Raw genomic sequence first — 22,599 nt, forward strand, 5'->3', positions numbered from 1 at the left:
TACTGGTAGGGTCTCCCATAGTGGACAGGTCTCAGCTGAGATGCCAGACGAAGACAAACCACCTGAATCTGATCAGCAGCAGACCTGTTGTCTTCTGTTCCTGGCAGAAGATCAGTCTTGTGTATGAGGGAAGTTGGATAGACATACAATGTATAGTAGTTGTCATAATTTAAGCTATTCGTTTTGGGGTGAAGTTGAAGATTTGGTTTCATTTCGATTAAAATTACTAACCACAATTAATTGCATGATTTTTCTGAATTTACCAACATTAATCGTTTTAAAATCATTTTGATTATTAAGTACTGAAATCTAAAGTTATGGTCAAAATTTGGCCAATTTCATATCCACAAATTCAAAATGACAGCCCGAGTTTTCTATTTATTTCTTAGGTAAAGACTTCTTTCTGAAATATTAAAAAAAGAGAAAAAAATCCCAATTTTTTTCAAATTTGACCAGGTTTGTTATGATACCAAGTCTATTGGAGACCAATAACAACAGGAAAATTCATAAAAACAAGAGAATGCTTGGGGCCTGGCTACAAAAACAAAAGTATTATGAACAAAATATGAGCTCTAATTTTTATTTAGCATGAAATTAAAACACAAGTAGTGTGATTAAAAGTACACTCTGATTATTGTATTAATAATAAGTCAGTTAATGACTTTTATTGACATTTTGCTGACTGTCAGGTTGCTTTCAAATAGGTGTTTCTTCAATGGGAGAATTAAAAAAGCCATAACAAAGGTTCTTGTTTTTTTTAATATGCTGTGATGCTCCCTTATTAGCTATTAAACTTGGGAAATAGGCTAATCAAAACCAGACTGCCAATTCATTAAGTCGCAGTCTTTGTTTTTACAGCTCAAGCTACATATCGTAGGACTTCATTATGTAATCGCATACAGTCTTACAATTCTCAAAACAACAGAATGAAGAGGAGACACAAGCCAACACCTCTGTGAACTGACCAAACTATATTCTTTATTAGAAAGACGGAGCAGTCCCCCAAGAGCTCTACAACTTGTTAGGATGTTACATGCCAAATATACAGTCTCACATAAAAGTGCAATGTCACAATGGATAAGCAGTATCTTTATTATTTGATCATTCTTACAACTTAAACAGAACAACGTTAGTAATAATTTATTTACCATAATCCCTAGCGACTTATTATACTGGATCTGAAATAAGAATGCCACGGCACAGAGGACGTTTGAATGAAGTTCCTCTAAAACAGTTTTTAAAGGCACTTTCACAAGTACATAGTACAGAGATGTACATGGACACACTGATATAACAGCAATTAAGTACAGAGATTCTGCTACTGTGTGTAGTTTTGAAAGGAGAACATTTCTCAAGGCTTACTTATAATGTACACTCAAAAAAAAAAGTCAAAGAAAAAAAAAAAAAAAAAGTTCGTAGTATCGTTCAATATAAATTGGTAATCAAAAGGCTTTAGTATGTTCCTTATAATTACATGTTTAAAAACAGGCATTGCTTTTAATTTTCTCGAAGTTACGTAGTTTGTCACCTTTGTTCAATGATAGACAATTTCGCAACATCACCCAAACACTTCATAGCACATCCTACCTAAATATGAATAAACTGTTGTATAATTATCAGTGAATACAGTACAAATACACGCGCACACACAAAGGCTAAGCTATAGGCAAACTGCCATAATAATGTGGATGTCAATGCACAGATAACGTCGGATTGATATACTGTATACGAAATCCCAGATCTTTCATTTTGGAGTGCAAATACACCAATGCTGTACATAACTCTTTATCTTTGGGTACCTCGCGTGACTTACTTAACTTGGGTGCGGTGCTGTGTGTGACATTACTACGAAGGGTTAATGGGCCTAAAGCGCGCATAAAAACAGCACTATCCCACGAAAGCACTGCAGTAACAGTCTCTGAGTCCATGGCTATTGGCATCATTCCCTTGTTTGGTGAACCAACAAGAAATATTGCCTCAAAAGTTTCTAGAAAAGTACTTGCATATGACAACTAAAAAGGATTATCGTTCATGCTTATAGGATAGAACCAAGCCGCGCGTTTTAGAAAGCTAAGCTGACAAGGAAAAGATTCTTGTTGCCTATCCGCATCGATCTCTAAGCAGCACTTGAAGAACTTAATTTTTTTTGGCAGCTAGATTTGACTATTCACAGATTACATCTAATTAAGCAGATAGATACTACAAAAATATTGTTTATAGAGAGCAGTTGGTTCCTGGGAGAAAGTAATGAACATAAAGACGAATAAAAAAAAAAAAAAAAAAAAAAAAAAAAAAAAAAAAGGTTTAGTGGATGTACATAAATATACACAATATATATTTCTAAATAAGAAAACAAACAAGGAAAATGTTTCTTCGACGACGTAAGCGGATGTGGTTTATGCAAACTCCCTGGTCGTATATTCAAATATTACTATCAAAAATATAATATTCAAAGTAAAGCCTTGCTGATACAACTTAGAATCGCTTGTAACATCGACAGCCAATCAGGTCGGGCAAAAGATGTGACATCACGTGCCCTTATATGGCAGCGCGCTTCCAACGTCAACATTCCACGAAGAGTCCTGACTACAAAACACTCGGAGATGTAAAGAGACGCATTTCCCACAATCCTAATGTTGTAAACAGAGAAACCAAAGACCCTTCTTAGTTTCCGTATTATTCACATTTAGCAGTTTTTCTAGTGGATGTAAACTACTGATATAGCAAAAAGTCACCCTAACGACATACCGTAGGAAGCTGTAGTGATTTGTTGCTTTCTTTAATATCGTCACGACTCCTTAGTCTATTCACACAGAGTATTGCGGGGAAAAAAATAAGGTGTGAGACGAGCATGCAAACGGTATTTGCAAACAAATGAACTGCTTTCTTGTTAGTCGCAGGTGTCTAGAATACCTAAAAATGTTCGACTAAATGTAACTCTCTGAAATAGTAAACACCTGTTTAACTAACTCTACTCTTCCACGGAACCATGCGTAGTGACCGACGTTACTCTAGTTTATTAATAATCCCTATAATAGTGTTGGAATTGTAGAAACGCTAACTACCATTGCCTCATTAACCACAGTAACGTATTTAGTTAGCTATATTTGCTTTAGTCCACTTTGTGAAGTGAAGAACCACACGTCACCATGTTAAATGGCAATAAAATCCACTATTAATCTGGCTCTGACTGCAGTGGTCCTCTTTGTCCCTGAACGTCTGGCCCCACGATGAATCACATGGTGCAGGATTTGTCCAGTGGATCCTGCGGAGGGGCCGCGGGATGCTGAGCCGCCCCCGTCTTGGGTATCGCCACCATGGGTTTGGGCCGCAGGGCGGGGGGCTTGAGCTGCACCCCCATGCGCGGGGCCACGGCGGGCTTGAAGGTGCTCATGGTATCGCTGGAGGAGCTGGTGCTGCGGCGCATGGGCGGCTCGGTGACGGTGGGTCGCAGCAGGAGGCCGTGGAGTTGGCTCAGGGACTCGGTAGAGCTGGCCGGTGTGGGAGCGTTCTTCATCTGCTCCAGGGTGTCCAGAACCACGTCAGGGGCGTGTTTCGCTGAACTCTGCCGCTCGAGCTCCTTCAGCTCATTTAGAGCGGTGTTCATCGTTTCCTCTATGTCCTATAAGAAAGAGACCAGGCCAGAATTATAACAATACACATCAGACAGACGGCAATACAAGACTACATGATTAATCACGTTTACTGAGATCAAACGTGTGCTCATGAAATGCTCAGATTAAACAAAACTGACATGGAAGTGAAATAATGCACGAGAAAAGCGTTAAAGAGACACTAAAAACGTTGTGAAATCAGTGGGGAGCTATTAAAGTAGGTTTTGGGGGGGCTAGACTATAACTGAATAAAATCAACTTCGCTTTAGAACTATTTTAAAATATAAAAATAGGACTTATTCATGAAGCACAAAGCAGGTGTTTGTAAGTGATTCTCACATAAGGTGCCTCAGCATATTTTCAAGAGTTAAACATAATTAGGAAAATAAGACAAATGACTTATTTTAACTATTTTAAATAACTTCAACAATTGTTTTTATTTATTAACCAGGTTTAGAATTTTATTATTTTTTTCTTCAAAATCTCATTTTTGAAATTTCTAAAATATTTAATTGGGTAAAAATCACTCTTTTTCTGATCAAAAGTATTTTTATTTTATTTAATAAATTCAGTAATCATAAATGCATGAAAAGTGCATGTAAACTTACTAGGAGGCCTCATACTTGAAAAAAAAATCATAAGAAATAATTACCAAAAATTATTTTAAAAAGAAATAAAAAATGCCATATTTTTAGGAAAGAACCAAAATGTCAAGGTTCAAAGTAAATACATAACATAATATTAACTTAAGAGTTATTAATAATAATAATAATAATAATAATAATATCAGTATGATGACAATGATATTTCTATAATCAAATTTTTTTCAATTATTTTACTGGGTAGAATTATTTCTATTTTACTTAGTCTTTTGCAATAAAAATATTTGTAACTGAACAATTTTTCAATTGTGAAAAAGAATGAGAACCCAGAAGATCATTCAGTTTCTGAAAAATGAACTGCGCTAAAAATCTTTCTGTACCTCAAGTCTGAAAACAAGCCTAAATGGTCAGTCTCGGCCAACTGAGCAGCTTTGAGTCCTAAAGGGTCAGAATAAGTTTGTGTGTGAGTGATTTTCACGTTTTCTTTGCTCGTGTTTCATGAATGAGCCCCGGTGTGTGAGTGTGTGCTGCAGATACGCATTAGTCATTAGTAACAGGAGGCAGTAACTGACTATGTTACAGGGCTGGGCCTGCTGCGCATGGTGTGAGGGGCGTCGTCGCTCGCCTCCCGCTGACCTGTGCGATGCTCTCTGGATCCAGGTTCTTGCCGTGAGGCTCGGAGAAGCTTGTGTACTGGCCTGAAGACGTGGACCTACGGATGGGAGGGCTCTCCATCTTTTTCATGGACTCGTGCCGGCTGATGTTGGTCAGGCTGCCGTGGCCGGTCCGTCTGCGTCTCTCGGGGCTATCCATGGGCATGTGTCCTCTTCCTCTCAGCAGGTCCCGCGGACTGTAGTGGCCCATCACTGGGGATCCCAAATCTGGGTTGCCGTGACTGCCGTGGTGGCTCTGGGAGGGGTGGACCAAGCAGTGGGTGTCGGTGGGGCGAGCTGGAGGCCTGCGGGTTGGGGGGTCGCTTCTCTTCCTGTGCCTGCTAAATAAAGCAGGAAACACGACACGTTAAAGTGTGCAACCAATCTATTTCCATATCTAGCTTTTGTGAGAGGTTCGGAGACCATTACGAATACAGTTTGCTTCACATTAAGCGGTCCTAAAACTTTGCTGGCCATCACATGCTGCATTTAGCAACATCAAGTGTGCTAGCCTTCAGCATCAGCTTCATCTCTAGTATCTGTGGCTAGACCTGACAGGAAACAGCTTTGCAGAGGTTACAGTGTATTATGACTGTTCATACTCAAAGAGCTTCCTCTTAAGATATGTCTCATGTCAGAATTAAAATATGGGAGTTTTTAAACAACAAAATATCAATATGAACAGTTTTGCCCCAAAGTTCGTGTTTATCAAGAACACAATAGTGTTAAATAAAATCGAAATATGACAATGTACGCTGCAAATGTAATGTCATTTCCAATCAGGCTATGCTTTTGAGAAATTATGTGAATATATAGGGAAAATGCGTGGAAAAAATATGATTTAATTGTGCTTTCACATAGATCACATAATAGCTTAGCAAAAAAAGGGCCATTCCAAAACGCTAAATAAATGGAAGATGGTTGAAAGCAATGTTAAGTAAAATGTAACAAAAAGGTAGTATCTGTCTTTGCAAATAAACTCTTCATAGACATACAAAACAGATAGACAAATCGACAGAAAGAAAAATAAAGACAAGCATGCAAGTATCCACCAGTAAGTTTAAATGTTTTAAGGCCAAAAGTGCACACAGTTAAAGAAACACCTACAAATGACCATTTAGTCAGATGGAGTATCTATCCTAACTGTTTAACCATGAGATGCCTCTTAATTTGTACTTAATGAGCTCTTGTAATGCTTGTGTAATCATGTTGACAGCCTGTGATGGATGGCAATCAGCAATGACATGCTAAATTGTGAGTTCATCAATTACGTAACTGTGCCGCTGAAAACAAATGAAATGAACGCGAGTGTTATTTTATCTAAAGTATTAGTAGAAGTATTAGTCCAGCAGAGGGCGACCTTCACTACATTAAAACATGAAGCGACTCAATAGCGCACTGCTGCATAATGCAAGACACATGAAATGAGATTCAAACACGATTAACTGGTAATTTTGACAGAAAACCATACGGTATAAAGCCGCTTTAGATCGACTACAAATGATTCAAATTCATTCTGAGCAGCATTTAAAACCCGGTCTGCATAGGTCTGTTATCGCACAGCAGTACACTAACACTCGCTGCTTATCCAGATATTCTGGCAAACTCAATGTAAACAAGTTTGAGCGCTCGCCTGCTCTGTTAGGAACGGCGCTGACATATCAAAGAGAATATTTGTCTTCGGAGATCACCACTTTATGATTTGATTGCCATAACGTCATTGGGTTTACAGTTGCAGGGGAGGCTGTCCTCAACCTCGAGGAAGTATGTTTGATAAACGCACTTATGGAAGGAGGAGAACATCTAAATAAAGACAAATGCACTGAAAGATTTAAGAGGCAGGGAACGCAGAGGGATAGAGAGGACGAAGGAATATGAATATGAGGCAAATCAACAACACATTGAAAATAAAGACTCAAAACTGGGACTTCTGGGTATTTCTTTAGTGTTTTTTGTTACTTGTAGGGTGTTTGTTTGTCATTTAATTGTTTGTCACTTCAACTGTATTCCCTCAATGTCTTGGGAGTGCTTGGAGCGAGGGGAATTCTGGGATATTTTCGTTCACTCACCTGCTGATGTAGGAATCAGGTAATCTGCTGTCTGTCGGAGATCCGATGTCTCTGCTGGAGCATTTCTCCTCTCCTCCATGCCCACTGCTGGCCTCGCTGTCTGCTTTCTGGCTCAGAGTGTCAGAGAATGTGTCATCCCTGTAAAAAAAAAAAAAAAAAGCAAACAAGCAGTTATAATAATTTATATACACGTATTAGGCTTAGTTTCATCTGATAACTGATAACAAGAGCTTCAAGTGTCACAAAAACATTTCAAAATGGCCAAAAATTAGTATAGCTGAGCTCTTCTTTTTCACTGCATGTAGGGCTAAAAGATTTGTTGTTTTTTTTCTGATACAAACTGTGATTTTAAAATTAAAAAGAAGCTAAAGGTGTCATTATAAAGCAATCAGTATGTTTTCCCGTTAAAGGCTCGAACGCGATAACATCGAAATTGGCTTTCACTACAATGTATACTTCCTGACTAACTTGCAGCCTTGTAACATTGCCCTTCTTTAATGCTTTCGCGTGAAGGTCAAGCAGTACGTGACGCTCGTGTAGAGCGGAGGGTTAAAGCCCTGACACGAGGCCTGTGAAAGAGACTTGTAGAGCACACAAAGCTCCGCAAATCCAGTGTAAAACCACAGCTGCTGATCGGACAAAACATTAGGTCACATGTGCGTGTTTTCTAGCACCAAACAAACATTTCTATCAGCTGTGAGGTGGATTCTCTCCATTGCATGCGTGCCACAGAGGATATCCTGTGTGTATGAGCTGTCCATCCTTTCGCTCTCTGGCTCTTTTATTGGTCTGAGGGGCTGACGTTGCTGGTCTAGGGCCTCTTAAAATCTCTCTCTACGCCAAGCTGTAAATTCTCTCAGCACCACGAGCCAAGAACACACATCAACAGAGGGGCACGATGTGAATTATTGATACACACACACACACAGTGGGCTGGTATGGGCTCTGTTGTTGGCGTCACTCAGCACTGTGCCCGATCCATTAGATTTGCCCCCTTTATGAGCCATAATCTGTTCAACTAGGCGCCAATGGTTGCCCAGGCGGAACAAGTTGTCATGACGATAAAGGGATTTACCAGGGGAGATGGTCCACAGCAGAGTGCTGCAACTAAACTCAGATGTGCCTTGTTTTGTTCCAAATCTAATTAGGTGCCCACCTAGACAACATTTTAAAGCTTCACAGGTACACTTCCGCAATCCCAGAATGTGATATGAGAAGCTCAGTGAAAAAAACAAAACAGTGAACAAAAGAAATAATATTACACTATACATACTAGGGTTAAAAAGAAGAACAAAATTAAAAGAAATTACAATTTTGTCTATACATTTGGACCAAAGAAAAATGTATTAAAACATTAATTAATATTATTCATATAAATATCATACATTAAAATATTTGATCACGATTTCACATTAATTTGACAATTATATATGCAAACAGTCAGTGCATGTGTGTCTGATTTATTACAATTAATCATAAAAATCTGTGCAATTACTTTTTATTAGATTCACAACCCTAATATAAACTACATTAATAAATGTTCTTGCTATCCTCGTATACCTCTTATATTTTCCATTTTACAGACATTATATCTTATCTTAAATTTTATATCTTTAATTTTATTTAATTTTTTTAATGTTAAATATTATGCATTTTATTATATGTACATACAGTAAACATTTGTTTAATATTATGTATTTCGTTTACACAGAGTAAAAAGCATTTCTCTGCAAATTTAAAATGATTAATAAATACTATAATATTAAAATGTAACATTTGAATGATTATAATTTATAATTATACTGAATACTGAAAAGAACTGAATAGACAGTCAAAATACTCAAAAACAGGTAAATCTATTGAGCCCAGTGTTCGCAATGTATTTTTTTGCCTGGTTAAATAAAGGTTAATAACATCAAACTCTGTGGAAACACTATTATTATCTGCATTGTTTTAGATACTCACATATCCTGCACCACGATGTACTGGTGGGGCACCAGGCCGTCTATGCCATTGTGTCTGCCCTCCCACCAGTCATCCGACGCTCTCTGATACAGCAGTAGAGAAGCACCCTTCTTAAAGGAAAGTTCCCGTGCAGAACGGCCCACATAGTCAAATTTAGCAATGGCTTCAATGGGCTCTCCCTCTGCAGGAAAAAAAAAAAAAAAACGGCATGGTTAATTCAGCTGATAAGGAGAGCGGAAGTAGAAGTCAGAGGCACTATCAGCAGCAGATTTCCAATGGAGAACATCCAATCATAACACTGTGTGATCAATTAGCTCTTCTGCATGAGTGCCATCACCCATTTCTGCACTTCTGACATATGCCGTATGAAACACCTAAAGGGAAAGAATATGGAGTTAATTGAACACCGGTTGGTGCTATTTACAGTACAGAGTCAAATGAATCCATACAGTGCACATGTCTCAACTGCATCCGACCGTTCTTTCACATGTGAATGAGAGCATTTCAATGCATTAATACTATATAGTAGCCGGTGCACATGCCTTTGCCGTCGTGACCCCTTTACGTAAGAGAGCCAAACGGCTTCAATGCATGCAAAGTAGCTACATTTCTGAGAGAACGGGCTGTCCTCATCCTCAGGAGAATCGGGGCATGTGAACCTTACCAACATCTCAACTCCTGCCAAATGAGTGCAATATCTCTTACAAAACAGAACTGGGATATATATTTGTGGTAATACTAAGATGCTAAAGTAGTAAGGCACAAGACACCATGCTAAATTATGAGAAAAAACAAAAAAAAAAAACTTATTTTATGTAAATGATTTAACATTCAGATGATATTTAATTAAAATATATTAAACAATACATAAATATTAATTTCCATTTAATACAATTATTTTTAATAGAAGTCATACAAATATTTTGAGCAAATGAGCACCACCATTCATTTTATAAATGGATATAAACAGTGATAATGGAATTAATACCATATTATACATACATTAATACATACATTTTATACAATTGTCACATTGATACTTACAGAAATACAAAACAAATATGTAATTACCATAATGGTGATATTTATCATAATATTACAATTTCATAAAACTGTGGTACATTTCTGCAAAATAAAAAAATAATTAAAAAGTTGCTATATTATGAACAAAATCACATACTGTTTATATATGTTAATATTTAAGTAATATGTGCAAATGTTTAAATAATACAGATATAATATTTAATAATATTAATAATAAGCGATATTACCAGCATTAGTATTAGCATTTCATAATTTATATAACCAGTATTAGCATTTCATAATTTATATAAATAAATTATACATAATATATATAAATAAATTCCTGATAACACAAGTCTCATTAAAAAGTATCTGAATTAATCTGTATTTTATTTAATTGAATGCATAATGTGAATATACATTCAGTCTCTTTTTCCATTTTGTAATGCATTTTGCATTACTGAAAATCAGTAAGCGTCAAAACTTCGGTAGAAATACTTGCCAAAGTTCAAAAAAACCTCTCGAAAGAGGCACGGTTGCAAATAAGACGGAGAAATGAGACAAAAGAGAATACACAATCCATCTAAAATAGGGGAGACAATAAAAGCAATATAAAACGGGTAACGCAAGCTCAAAGAGGAAACGCTTTTTCATTCGCGCCAGTCTGGAAATGACAACGAGTCAATGAGACGTGACGGGCGTGAGTTGACTGTCAGAATTAATAGGGCTGCTCTGAGACCAGGCACCTTGTTAATAAAGAGGATGGGGTGGAGATCAATATGGCCATCAACTGTCCACACGTCCCCGTCTCTCCTCCATCTCCGCCTGACAGACGCCGTCATTCATTCAGTGTCCTTGCGAAAGCCTGTTCACGTATCAGCGCTGCAAGGACCGAGTTTGAGAACATGACGGGAGACAAAGTAGCAGTTGCAAAGAAGTTCAGATCCAGATATTAACCCAACTGATTCATTTGTTTGCTGTCAAAAAACCTTGCTCACTGAATTACACAAAGACACTTAAGGATAGTGTAATCCAGTAGTCCGTAGCTTCTGTTATGGTACTATTTTGTTCACAGACGTTAAACAAGTGTTGTTCTTGCACCCGCTTGCTTTAGTTGATTGCACATCGTACCATATGGATTTCTAGTGCCCCAGAGGAGAGCTAGTAACCCATGCTAGGTTTTCTGCCTAAACCTCCCCACAAGCACCCCACAGACTAGGAATAGAAGGAATAAAGGCTGACGGAGTAGAAAGCTGTTTGTAAGCTGCATTTCCTGTTTTTTAATGTTTTTAATAGAGCCGTGCTTTCAGACTGCAGGGGTGCTCCCATTTAGAAGAGAAAATGAGCAACATCATCAGGGACCCTTTAAGAAATGTAACAAGGACCACATGTTTTTAACAGTTTAAAGGGTTTTCTACTCAAAGGCTGGCATTTCAACAAAGCCTTGCTGTAAAACAGAAACATTCTAATTAAACTTAACATGAATTTGAATTTAATAACCATTTGAAATATACAACGTGACTTATTTTATAGAGAACACAAATAGTCAAGGAAAAAAAACGCTCAATTTCTATAACTAATTTTTATAGTTTGTCATTTTCTTAGAAAATCTATTGCCGTCAAATGATTAATCATATCCAAATGTTTTTGTTTACATAATATATATGTGCACTGTGTATATTTACAATAACTTCATATTGCGATTATTCTGTTGACAGCATAATTAAAATTATATATTTTATAAAAGTTTTTCTGAAGTCCATCATTTAAGTTTATTATCCTCACCAGTGCAGTATATACTTGTAGAAACATCCATTAAGAGCATGAACATTATGAAATGTTTGAAAAATTTTGCATTTGTGTTCTATAACTTATTTTAAAATGTAATTTATTTCTGTAATGGCAAAGCAAAATGTTTTAGCAGCCAAATGTCTTGAGCCAAATGTAGTAATGTCTTGAGTGTTACTCAAATATTCTAATATGACATATGCTTTTGTGGATCCAATCATAACACTGTGTGATCAATTAGCTCTTCTGCATGAGTGCCATCACCCATTTCTGCACTTCTGACATATGCTGTATAAAATATCTAAAAATGCATTCATTTGAAACAGAATTGTTTTGTAACATGATAAAATGTCTGTGCTGTTACTTTTGATCAATTTAATGCATGGAAAAGATACCAGTCATACATCTACAATACGCTTATCTCTACATTATACTTGTATACATGCATAGATTTATTGAGAAATTAGAAAATAAATAGGGCCATTTTTATTTCATATACACTTTTAACTAAATCTATCACACAAAACATTTCCAAAACAGACAATACTCTTATTGTACATTGGTTTTCCACAGATGTTGAGATTTATCTTTTTCTTCCCAAGAGAGCATTCTGTCTGCTTATTCCAGTTCACTTGAATGAATAAATGGCTCTAAAGGCATAGCAGGGGTCCCATCACTTGGCAAAGTGGTTTTCCAGACGGGCCCCGAGACCATCCCCTTCAGATGCAGCAACTGAGGACATATGCTGCACCGGTCGCAGGTTTGAGCTGATATAATTATGATTTAAGTTAACAATACAGCCGTCGGTTCCTCGGGATTGTTTATTAATGACTGCAGATAATGTCTAGAAACCGAGAAGATTTAGGAATAGAATATAGCCCAAATTCCTCATTATGAAACAAGACAAAACGCCCATAAATGAGTTTGTTGCAGTCTAAAGAAAGAATAATAATTCCTCTGCTGGGAAAAACCTCCTCAGTACATTCATAAGGAAACCATTTGGAACAAAACCATGGAAGCTGAGAGCAATTTTACAATTTTCAGGTCAGTTATGATTCAGGCTGACAGTGATATCCGACATCTGCGTTAGTTAATGGAAACCCTCACATACGTGAAGTATCAGGTTTCTCAGCTAAATGTTACAGATCCATGAATTTAAACAGACAGTGAGATGGGAACAGTCAAAATTAATCTTCAGCACGCAGATGCGCACGTCTGGATGTTTAATAGTGATTTATGAACAAATGACACGCTCGTGCGCAATTTCCTTCAATGAATCCCATCTTAAATGAACTGAACAGCAGAGGTTCTGGGTTCTGTTTAGACTTTCGTCAATATGAGATCTGTCTCTTCAGCAGTGTTTAGAGAAGGAGAGACTGGACGAATGATAGAGGCATGATGTCACGCTTGGACACAATGACACGGTGGTTATACAAAAATGTTTTAAACTTTCTAAAGAAAATATGAACGCTTACCAATGAGAAATGGTTTAAAACCAGCGAAAAGGTACTCGGTTTCAAAGTGAGCAACACTGTTGCGTCTTTCCCTTGCTAAATTTCACCAAACGTTTGCTTGTGGAACTGCAATATAGCTCTATTGCTGTCAGTTTTATCACAAATCTTTCAAGTGCTTCTCAACAAACAGCGCGATTTAAGGCATCCTTCATGTTCGTAGCACAAACAGTGAGGGACACATTATGGGTTTTAATACACAGGGTTAAGGGTTTGTTTAAATCCCTAACCTTGAGAGTAAACAATAATATTCTTGCCTTAGCCAAATAATTAAATCCCATTTGAGCAACTACGGGGAGACTCTATTCCCATTTGTTTTTATGATCCAAACTCAAAAGGTAAACTTCAAAGCAACCATCTTCTAATAAAGCTGCGTTTTTGGTAATTCTGATTCAGTCTTAGTATTTATACGACTCCCTGAACAGGCGCTCGCTATTAAACAAAAGAATAAACTTGGCTTTTGTCTGTCTGACAAATTGTAGATGTGGAAAAAGCAGACTTGTTATAAAGTAAAGCTTAAGAAAACAGGCATTGTTCAGGTACAGACGGAGAGAGACAGGAAATGTGTCTATTTTCAGTGGGGTAACATACAGGTCAGCAGCATTTTCCTTTCGGTTCTTTTGAAAGGCTGCGCAGAAGACAAAAACAAACCACTTGATTTTGAGTTTTTACTCTGACACTTGCAGTTTATTTCTCAGATTACACATGGGAATCGGTTCATGTGTCATCAATGGGCCAAGCATCTGGTTTTAGTTTGTTTGTGACAATGAGTTTTGAGAACTTCTAGAAAAGTTTTTCCATCGTAAAACTACATGCAGCTACAAAAAAAAGGAACTCAATTTGGAGATTGGAGACGGGTGAGAACTTCACATGCATTTTTAATGCAAACTGCCCTACAGCCATGACAGACCGGTCTATGTTGCCCTGAAGCACTGGAAAGCATTTAACAGACTTGATTCAAACCCTCTTCCTTTGTTTACGGATGTCTCCCCCCTTCCCAAAGGATTAGAAAACAAAAAGGAGCAAAGAGTTGGACGAAGTTCTCCGCTTTTTAACGATCACTTTATTTAGAGCTGTGAAAAGTGATTATCCAGGTCAGGGAGAGCAGGAATTAACCCTAGGCTTGCCATGTCAGAAAATGTAAAGTAAAGTGAAGTAAAATCAATCCTGAAGCTTGGTGCACATCGACTAAATCCAACCAGAGCTGATAGCAGGAATGACTGGACAGGAAAAAATTTCCTAACCTTGTTCCCATGACTTCAAAGTAAGGAAGGAATAACCTACGCTGACTGGCACACAGCAGTACAAGGTGTGGTAAATAAAATAAACATACCATCCTCACTGGTGTGGGTCTCTGCTCCTCCATCCTGATCAACCTCCTCGAGAGCTCCATGTTCACTGTATGGACTCTCACTGCAGAAGAAAAGAGGAATATACGTTTACAATCCATTATAAAAAGATTGTGACACTTACAGCATCCATAAACCAAATATTTAACAGTCACAAGAGCTTATAACATTTAGTCCTGAAATGACTGATAGCTTTGATTTGTTAAATGTTTATCATCATTATCCTAAGATACAACTAAAGTGCCGTTTTGGATAAAGTTTGAGGTCAGTAAGAATTCTTTTTCAAGAAATTATTACAAGGGCTGATAAAATTGATCAAATTTGGCGGTGAAGACATTTTTACTGTAACTGAAGATTTTTTTTAACCTCAAATAAGCAGCTCACGACAATAACAGTAATTATTTACAACAATAACAATATTAAGAAATGTTAGTTGAGCAGCAAATCAGTTTATCAGGATTATTTATGAAAGATCATGTGACACTGAAGATAAGAGTAATGGATGCTAAAAAATAAAAAAAATTTTTTTACATAATATATATGTATGTGTGCTGTGTGTATTTGCATACACATGCATGCATATATTTCAGAAAATATATTCTAATTGTATTAATTATATTAATAGATGTAAATATTTTCAAAACATATACTGTATGTGTGTCTCAATTGCAACAATATTTCACAATATTACCGTTGTACTGTATTTTTTTTTTCAAATAAGAGCTGCCTTTGTGAGCTTAAAAAACTTTTTAATGACTTTTAAATGGTACTGTCTGTATTACCGACTTGAGTAAATGTATATGCAGGGAAACACAGAGTAAAACTCAGCATCAAGCAAAAAGTACAGAGGCTGTCATTAGTATTCAGGAGGAGTGGGGCAGGGTGATTGGGATTCTGTCAGTGGCACAGCGTGGTTACGGAGACTGGTACTAATGCCCTTCACATCCTTGCAGATTACCCCTGACACACAGTAAAGCCATTTCAAGCAGAGCACTGCCACTCCTGCATGCCACGCTACCAAAGGGGAAAATACGAGACCCGGCTCCGGCATGTTTAAGGAGGGTGGATGTAATATCTGAAATGCTCAAGTACAGATGCTTGCAGTGGCAGGTGTTTTGCTTCGGTTTGGGGGGGGGTGAAGACTTGTGGGAGTTGGGCCGCTCTCTTTGAGACAACAAAATCACTAGCCAACACATACACACAGCTGTGGAGCTGGCGGAAAATGTCTCTTTCCTCTTCTCATCTATGTGAATTTCAGGGAGGAATGAGCGTTGGTTTGGCTCCCGATCTTTCCTTACCTTAATGGTGGCAATTATCAAGATGGTTTCAGTCTGTCTCACCCAGTTGAAGATCTCTGAACCCTTTCGGCCTCTAAAAAATGTCCCACCTCCACTAAAGAACTCACTATCTGCACCTCATCTTTTCGGATAATTACCCACACCGAATCCAAACACGGCTCAGACGCAGCTGGGCCCGTCACTCTTTAGATCCAGACACACATACCTGTGATATTCTGTGCGTTTTAAAAACAAACTTTTGGCCATGAGCCTTGTATATCCTCGCAGAGAAAAAAAATAGAAATACAAAGCCAGTTTTATAACTAGCTAATTTATAGTTTGGAAGAAAATGATAATCTCAACTTTTACACTTGAGTTTCTTTGAAGGTATAGTTCACCCAAAAATGTAAATGTGGAAATGAAAGCACCAGTGGCCCATATTAACATTTTTAAAAAATATATTATTGTTTTAAGGTCCACAGAAAGTCAGAAAGCATAAGAAAGTGACTTTTTAGTAAAGTCTTTTTTGATAATTAAGTGGTTTTGAAACTAAAACATTTTTGGAAAGTGAAATAAAGCTCTATATATATACAGCCATGGAAAAATTTCTCATTTAAATTTTCAGGCTGAAGCACTAAAATTACCAAAACAAATTAAAATAAAATTAGAAATTAATAAATTAATGAAATAATAATAATAAAAAAGACTAGGCACATTACAAAATTACTAAAACTTAAAATTAAACTGAAAACTGAAAATATTAAAATAAAATGATGCTGTGAGTGAATAATTTTTGCATGACTGTGCCGATAAATGTTGCTTTTTTTAACCTTTATCTTCCTACTTTTCTTCCAAATCTTTTATGAGGATGTATACTCCTCTTGTGGATCAACTAGACCTGTTCTTCAAAACAAAGAGGTCACACCCTAAAACTGTACTAACAAAATAAGTGACTCACTAAAGCGCTGACTAATCATTTCGCTCAAGTCACGCCATGGATGTCCGGATACCACTTCTAATCCTCAAAAATACAATACAGTCTAAAACTTTAACAAGCTCAAACTCTGTCTCGATTCTCATCACCCACCCACATGCAGCCGCCCAGACAGTTATAACTAAATAATTCAAATCAACATCATCTCATCCACGCACTCACCAATAGTCTCCGCCTGCCATACACTTCTCATACATGGGGCCGTCAAGCTCCTTCGCGTCAGGAAAGATGGTCTCGTGGTGGATGATGATGGTTTTGATGACCTCATTGACATGGGCCTGGCAGGAGACCTGGTCCTGAGTTTCTGGAGTGGGCATGAGGGTGGGGCCAAAGCAGATGGCCAGGTTATAGGGGTCCATCATATTTTCATCGCTGTACTGGGACAAGCTGCAAGAAAAAACACAACCAGCAAGCCTGGTCTCAGAATTTCTTAAAGATATGGAACGAGAAGGGATTATGTAATTCTCAGTCAGGTAGCATATTATATCATCAGCATTTCAGATGTCACTTCATGCATTTTTAAAGCTTTCAGACTCACTGGTTGAGGAAGGCGAACAGATATCGCATGACCACGAGCACTGATCTGGGTACAGTCAGAAGGAGCTTTCGTATATACAGCGATCTCTCATACAGATTGTCTATTCCTACAAAAGAAGAAAAGATTAATATATTTATATACAGCAGATATCTAGGATTCTGCAAGTCTATGGATTTATTTAGCCTTATTTGGTTTAACACGACACATCAATGCCGACATTCACATTCATTTAGAGAAAGTGTGGGAGTCCTGAAAATGTATTTGTCTTGCCGTGACATTCAGAAATGATTATTCAGGGGTGCTGCTAGCAGCCTTGAGTATCTTATGACATGCCTCCATTTGAAAGTGTTAATTCACAGATAACCACATCACTGCAGCTCTGCAAGGTTGAGCGCAATAAAACAAAAACAAAAAAAACAAACAAACTTTGAAGCACAGTATAAATGCACCAAGTACTGACAAACAAGTTGACTTCTTTGTGAACTTGTTGCAGTGTTGTTATTAAAATGTTAGAAATGTTATAAAATATAGACATCATATATGTCAACTACCCACATATATATATATATATATATATATATATATATATATATATATATATATATATATATATATATATATATATATATATATATACATACATATACATATATATATATATATATATATATATATATATATATACATATATATATATATATATACATATACATATACATATATATATACATATATATATATATATATATATATATATATATACATATATATATATACATATATATATATATATATATATATATATATATATATATATATATATATATATATATATATATATATATATATATATATATATATATATATATATATATATATATATATATATATATAAATAATAAAAAAAACAAGGCAATTAATTTGAGTTCATTTAAAACAACTGTCAGGCGTGTCGGCCCTCACCCTGGACATAATCAATTATTATTACATTTATTATTACATGAGCATTAAATGAGGTAAAGTTTAAAAACCGTTCAACTCCTCTTTTCAAAAAAGCTTAAAAAGACTGGGATCCCAGAAATGTAGTATTCCTGCGGTTCTCCAGCAGATTTCACTGGGTTTTCTCCTTAAAGGCATTATAACTCAGTTCCTGTCCTCTCTGGAATTCTGTCACAGAACTTTGTAAAGTCCTCTCAGGCTGTGTTTAAAAGCATAGAATTCTACCATTACTATTACATGGCAACACTAATATGATAACTGAATATATAATACTGATACATAATAATAACAGTTGTGATCTTTCTGATTTCTTTATTATTTTACCATTTGATCTAGCAAAAATTGCTTTAATGCCAACAAATAGACGTGACTGTTTGCACAGAACTAACAAAAAAATGTTTACGCACTGTTGTACATACTATTTTTGTAAACATATAGAGTGCATACTACACAGTATGCTACGAGTTCGTTCCAAACATAGCTTCAGATTAACAACTAGATCCTGACCCCCAACGGATCCCACGAGCTGGCTGTGAGACACACACACACACACGGTACTTATAAAAGCAAAACCAGCCTCTGTAGAACAGAATTAAAAACTCATGTGACCTGCTCTCATCCGTAGCTATCACAGCGCACACAGATCCTACGATTCATCCTCTGATAGCGGCTTAAAATAGCCATGTCACCATTAAAAGATCTGAGCTTTTGGGAATATGCTACTCGTCTTACTTCACCATGAAACTGGGTTTCCAACACAGATCCTGAGAAAGAGAAACAATTTAAAGACACTGTAAAGCTTTACCACAGACAAGGCGCATGTCTGCAGAAACACAACTTAAACTGATCTCCTACAACTCTGAGAGTCTAAATATAGATCGGCCGTGGACAGAGAACAGGAGAGGCCGTGTCTTGGAGGGAGTGTGTGGTATGCTGGGAAGGGGTCAGTCGTGTGTAAATGTAAACAGCAGGGAATCCCCATTAGTCACACTCTACAGAATGTCACAGGCGCAGGGCCGCACGTTGGTCGGGTGTGTATGAACACACGCTTTGACATTCCTCCACACGCACGGACAAACAAAACCCACACATGAAAGCTCACGGGCCCTTCATCTACAAAACTCTGCGGCTAGATTATCTTGACTAGCGGCTAAATATTTAGAAAGGCCTGCCATGAAAAGCTACAATCGATATTTGTATAATTTCTGCATGTCAAAATGATTTATTATAAATTATCAGGTAAAACGTATCCAGGTGTAAAAATGCTTAGAGCCGGGAAGTGAAAACCTTCAAACTTAATGCAAGGTTTTTCCTAGCTGTGGATCATTCAGGTAACAACATAGTAGTAAGAATCAAGGAAAGTATTTTTTTATTTTTTCTTCAGGACTGCATGAAAACATATATTATGTAAAACATATTATTCAGGTCACTTCTAAGTAAACAATAACATACATTTTGTATGATCCCTCTTACTTAATTATGTATAATAATTAACATTTTGCAGATTCAGAAAGGGAAACTTTTTTGGATGTGATATAGTATATATATTATCTTTTTTATAGAATTTTCTTTAACATATACAAAAAAAACCCAACTTATTTTAGATGTGATAAATCGTTTGACAGGATTTTTTTTTATAAAATGCAATAGTATTATTTAATAATAATATTATACTTATGTGTATATTTTATTTAATATAATTTGTTTATTAATATTTTATTTATATAATGTACAGTTTACTATATGGTCTCATTCACTATATATTTACTATGGACTCATTTTCTATATGGTCTTAAAAATGTTAAATCAACCATACATTGTTCGTTGATCAGAGGCCCTTTTTCTGAGTTGGCGGATCACAAACATCCTAATAACCCAAAGACTGAGCATCATGGTGTCATACTGCTATTATTCATTCAGTGCAATATAGCGTCATTTATGATCATGATAAAGCACGCTTTCTGAACTCTTTCGATCTCACACAAAGTTGCATTCATGCCAGTTGAAGGGCCAGCTGAAGCCTTAATGTGTCATGACGAGGTAGAACACACACTGTGCTGTAACGGAGTGTGTGTCAGGCTGTTAGCGTTAGCCTGAGGCACTGGGCGTCTTGTCATACACTGAAGAAAGTCACTGTCCCACAGTTGGGGGCAAACGACTGAGATCTCTTTATGTGAGAGCGCACGATAACAGTTCAAAGCACTGTTAATTCACACTGAGAATCAATGACAGATTTACAGCTGCAGGTCAATACAAAGCACAGAAAAAATGAGGCACTTACTGACACAAGAGATGAGATCACTAAACCTTTCCTTTGGAAACAGAGGGTTCTCCAAACCTCGAAAGTAGAGTTTCAAAACTCCCGCGACAGAGTTGATATCGTGGTTATTCTCTTCATCTGTCAGAGGATCATTACCTAAAATACATAAAATGTCAAATATGTTGAACAAAATATTTATATTTGAAATATTTACACACACAAAGAACTAAAAACCTCTAATAAACTATTCTGGTTGACTTGACATTCAAGAGATGCTGATGTAGATCTACATAAACAAAAAGAAAAATTTCAAAAACATGTAAATGTATTCCAAAGAAAGCAAGTGTCCTTAAATCATATGAATTTAAGTTTATGGCTTATATGACTCATGAAGGCATAATAGATTCATTATTATTCAGCGGTGACAGCACTTTTGGAGCTATTTCGGAAACCTGAACTCTGTTTCCACACACACACCTACCTCTCTCAAAAGAGTTCTTGATATCATTGACTTCAACTTGAGATCCAGACACTCTGAATATTCCTTGATGCTGAAGGCCTTAAAAATAGAGAGAGAAACTGTGAAATAAGACGTCTTCCGATGTCCATTTAAATCTGCTGGAAATAAAAGCTGGTCCATAGTAACCACAGACAAATCCCAACCTCAAAAGCTAAGCCCTGTGCTTTTGAAAAGTTCCCTTTTTCTAATTAAAGATAATGAATGAAGGAGAGAGAGTGCAATCAACTTTTACAAAAACATCCGTCAGTCCGGATTAGCTTTTAATGGAAAGCTTGGCTGAGGGTCAGAAAAGATTAATTAAAAACTTCTCTATAGTTCCAGTAAGACGGCCACACACAGACAACTTTCAGAGCTCACAAAAGCCACACAGGATCTACAATGGTTTACACAGGCATATGATAAAGACCTTTTCGGACTGAACATCCTCTGACATTGACAGGAAAGCACATCATTTAAAAGCACAACTTAAAATAGATAAAGAAAAATAGATAACAAGTATGTGCATGACCTAACCAGACTCTAAACCAGTTCCTAACTTCAGGACAGGTTAATCATTGGAGGATTAGATAGGTTTGAAGACAAAAGCAACTGTTTACTTCATCTGTAGGCTTTTTGGGTGACATTAGAGAGCTGTTTTTAAGGAATGGTTTAAATTGCAAGGCCATTACAATATAACTTACCATACAGATTGATGAATCGAATACAGCTCTCAACAACTCTCGGTATTGCTTGTCCAGAGTCCTTAAAACAAAACAAACGTTGGCAATAAATCAGGATGTGGGCCAAACAATTGTTCTAGCCCTAAATCAACTGAAAATATCCCACACACCATGTATCATTCATGTCGGAGATGAGAAGATAATCCTTCTTGAGCCTTACAGACCCTTTTTAAAGCACACACCTAAGATTGTGTGCCTTATCCTGTCTCAGGCAGGAAGTAAAATGATAACTTAGATCTGCGTGCTAACATGGTTCTTGAACATGAATGAAGCCAGTGCCACTGTGGGAAAAGTGAAATGCTTTAGCGATTGTGCTATGCGATCGTGGCGTCCGAGCGGCTTGTTGTGTGGGGTTAGGGCTGTTTGTTCTGCGCTTGGCTGTGCTCGCTCTTACAAGCTTTTAAAAATAATGTTATCTGCTTTCAACCCAGGGAATGTGCCAAGTCTGAACACTGTGAGAGTGCCAGGAACAGAGGCAGACCTCACAGGCGCTACATTTCCCAGCTATGATCAGCAATATGGTGAATACAAAATGTACTGCCGCAATCGTGTTTAATTATTAATAGTGATACAAATTCATAAATCATAATCGAAAGATGGAAAAGACAAGGAATGCTGGAAAACTATCTCTCCAGATTTTATTTTGTTCAGAAACTTTACATTACTTTTAAAATGTTACAATAATCCAATAATTAGTTATGTTTTTTTTATTATTAAC

The 22,599-nt window shown here is 36.7% G+C and overlaps 1 protein-coding gene across 3 annotated transcripts in view; it reads right to left on the minus strand.

The window, feature by feature from the left end:
* Positions 1-956: 956 nt before the first annotated feature.
* Positions 957-22,599, minus strand: part of srgap1a (SLIT-ROBO Rho GTPase activating protein 1a) — an 84,404-nt gene continuing 62,761 nt past the window's right edge. For 2 of the 3 annotated variants that reach the window (XM_043264672.1, XM_043264670.1), the window contains exons 13-22: positions 21,843-21,903; positions 21,124-21,201; positions 20,664-20,798; positions 17,384-17,489; positions 17,008-17,232; positions 14,559-14,638; positions 8,904-9,084; positions 6,939-7,076; positions 4,853-5,210; positions 957-3,622 (exon numbers count right to left, since the gene is read on the minus strand). In XM_043264672.1, the coding sequence (XP_043120607.1) occupies positions 3,236-3,622; positions 4,853-5,210; positions 6,939-7,076; positions 8,904-9,084; positions 14,559-14,638; positions 17,008-17,232; positions 17,384-17,489; positions 20,664-20,798; positions 21,124-21,201; positions 21,843-21,903 (1,749 nt within the window). In that variant the 3' untranslated portion in view covers positions 957-3,235. Of the gene's footprint in view, positions 3,623-4,788; positions 5,211-6,938; positions 7,077-8,903; positions 9,085-14,558; positions 14,639-17,007; positions 17,233-17,383; positions 17,490-20,663; positions 20,799-21,123; positions 21,202-21,842; positions 21,904-22,599 lie in introns of all 3 variants that reach the window. The other variant, XM_043264673.1, reaches the window with a different exon arrangement.

Source organism: Puntigrus tetrazona, chromosome 18 (genome assembly GCF_018831695.1).
Source record: "Puntigrus tetrazona isolate hp1 chromosome 18, ASM1883169v1, whole genome shotgun sequence".
Classification (NCBI taxonomy): Eukaryota; Metazoa; Chordata; class Actinopteri; order Cypriniformes; family Cyprinidae; genus Puntigrus; species Puntigrus tetrazona.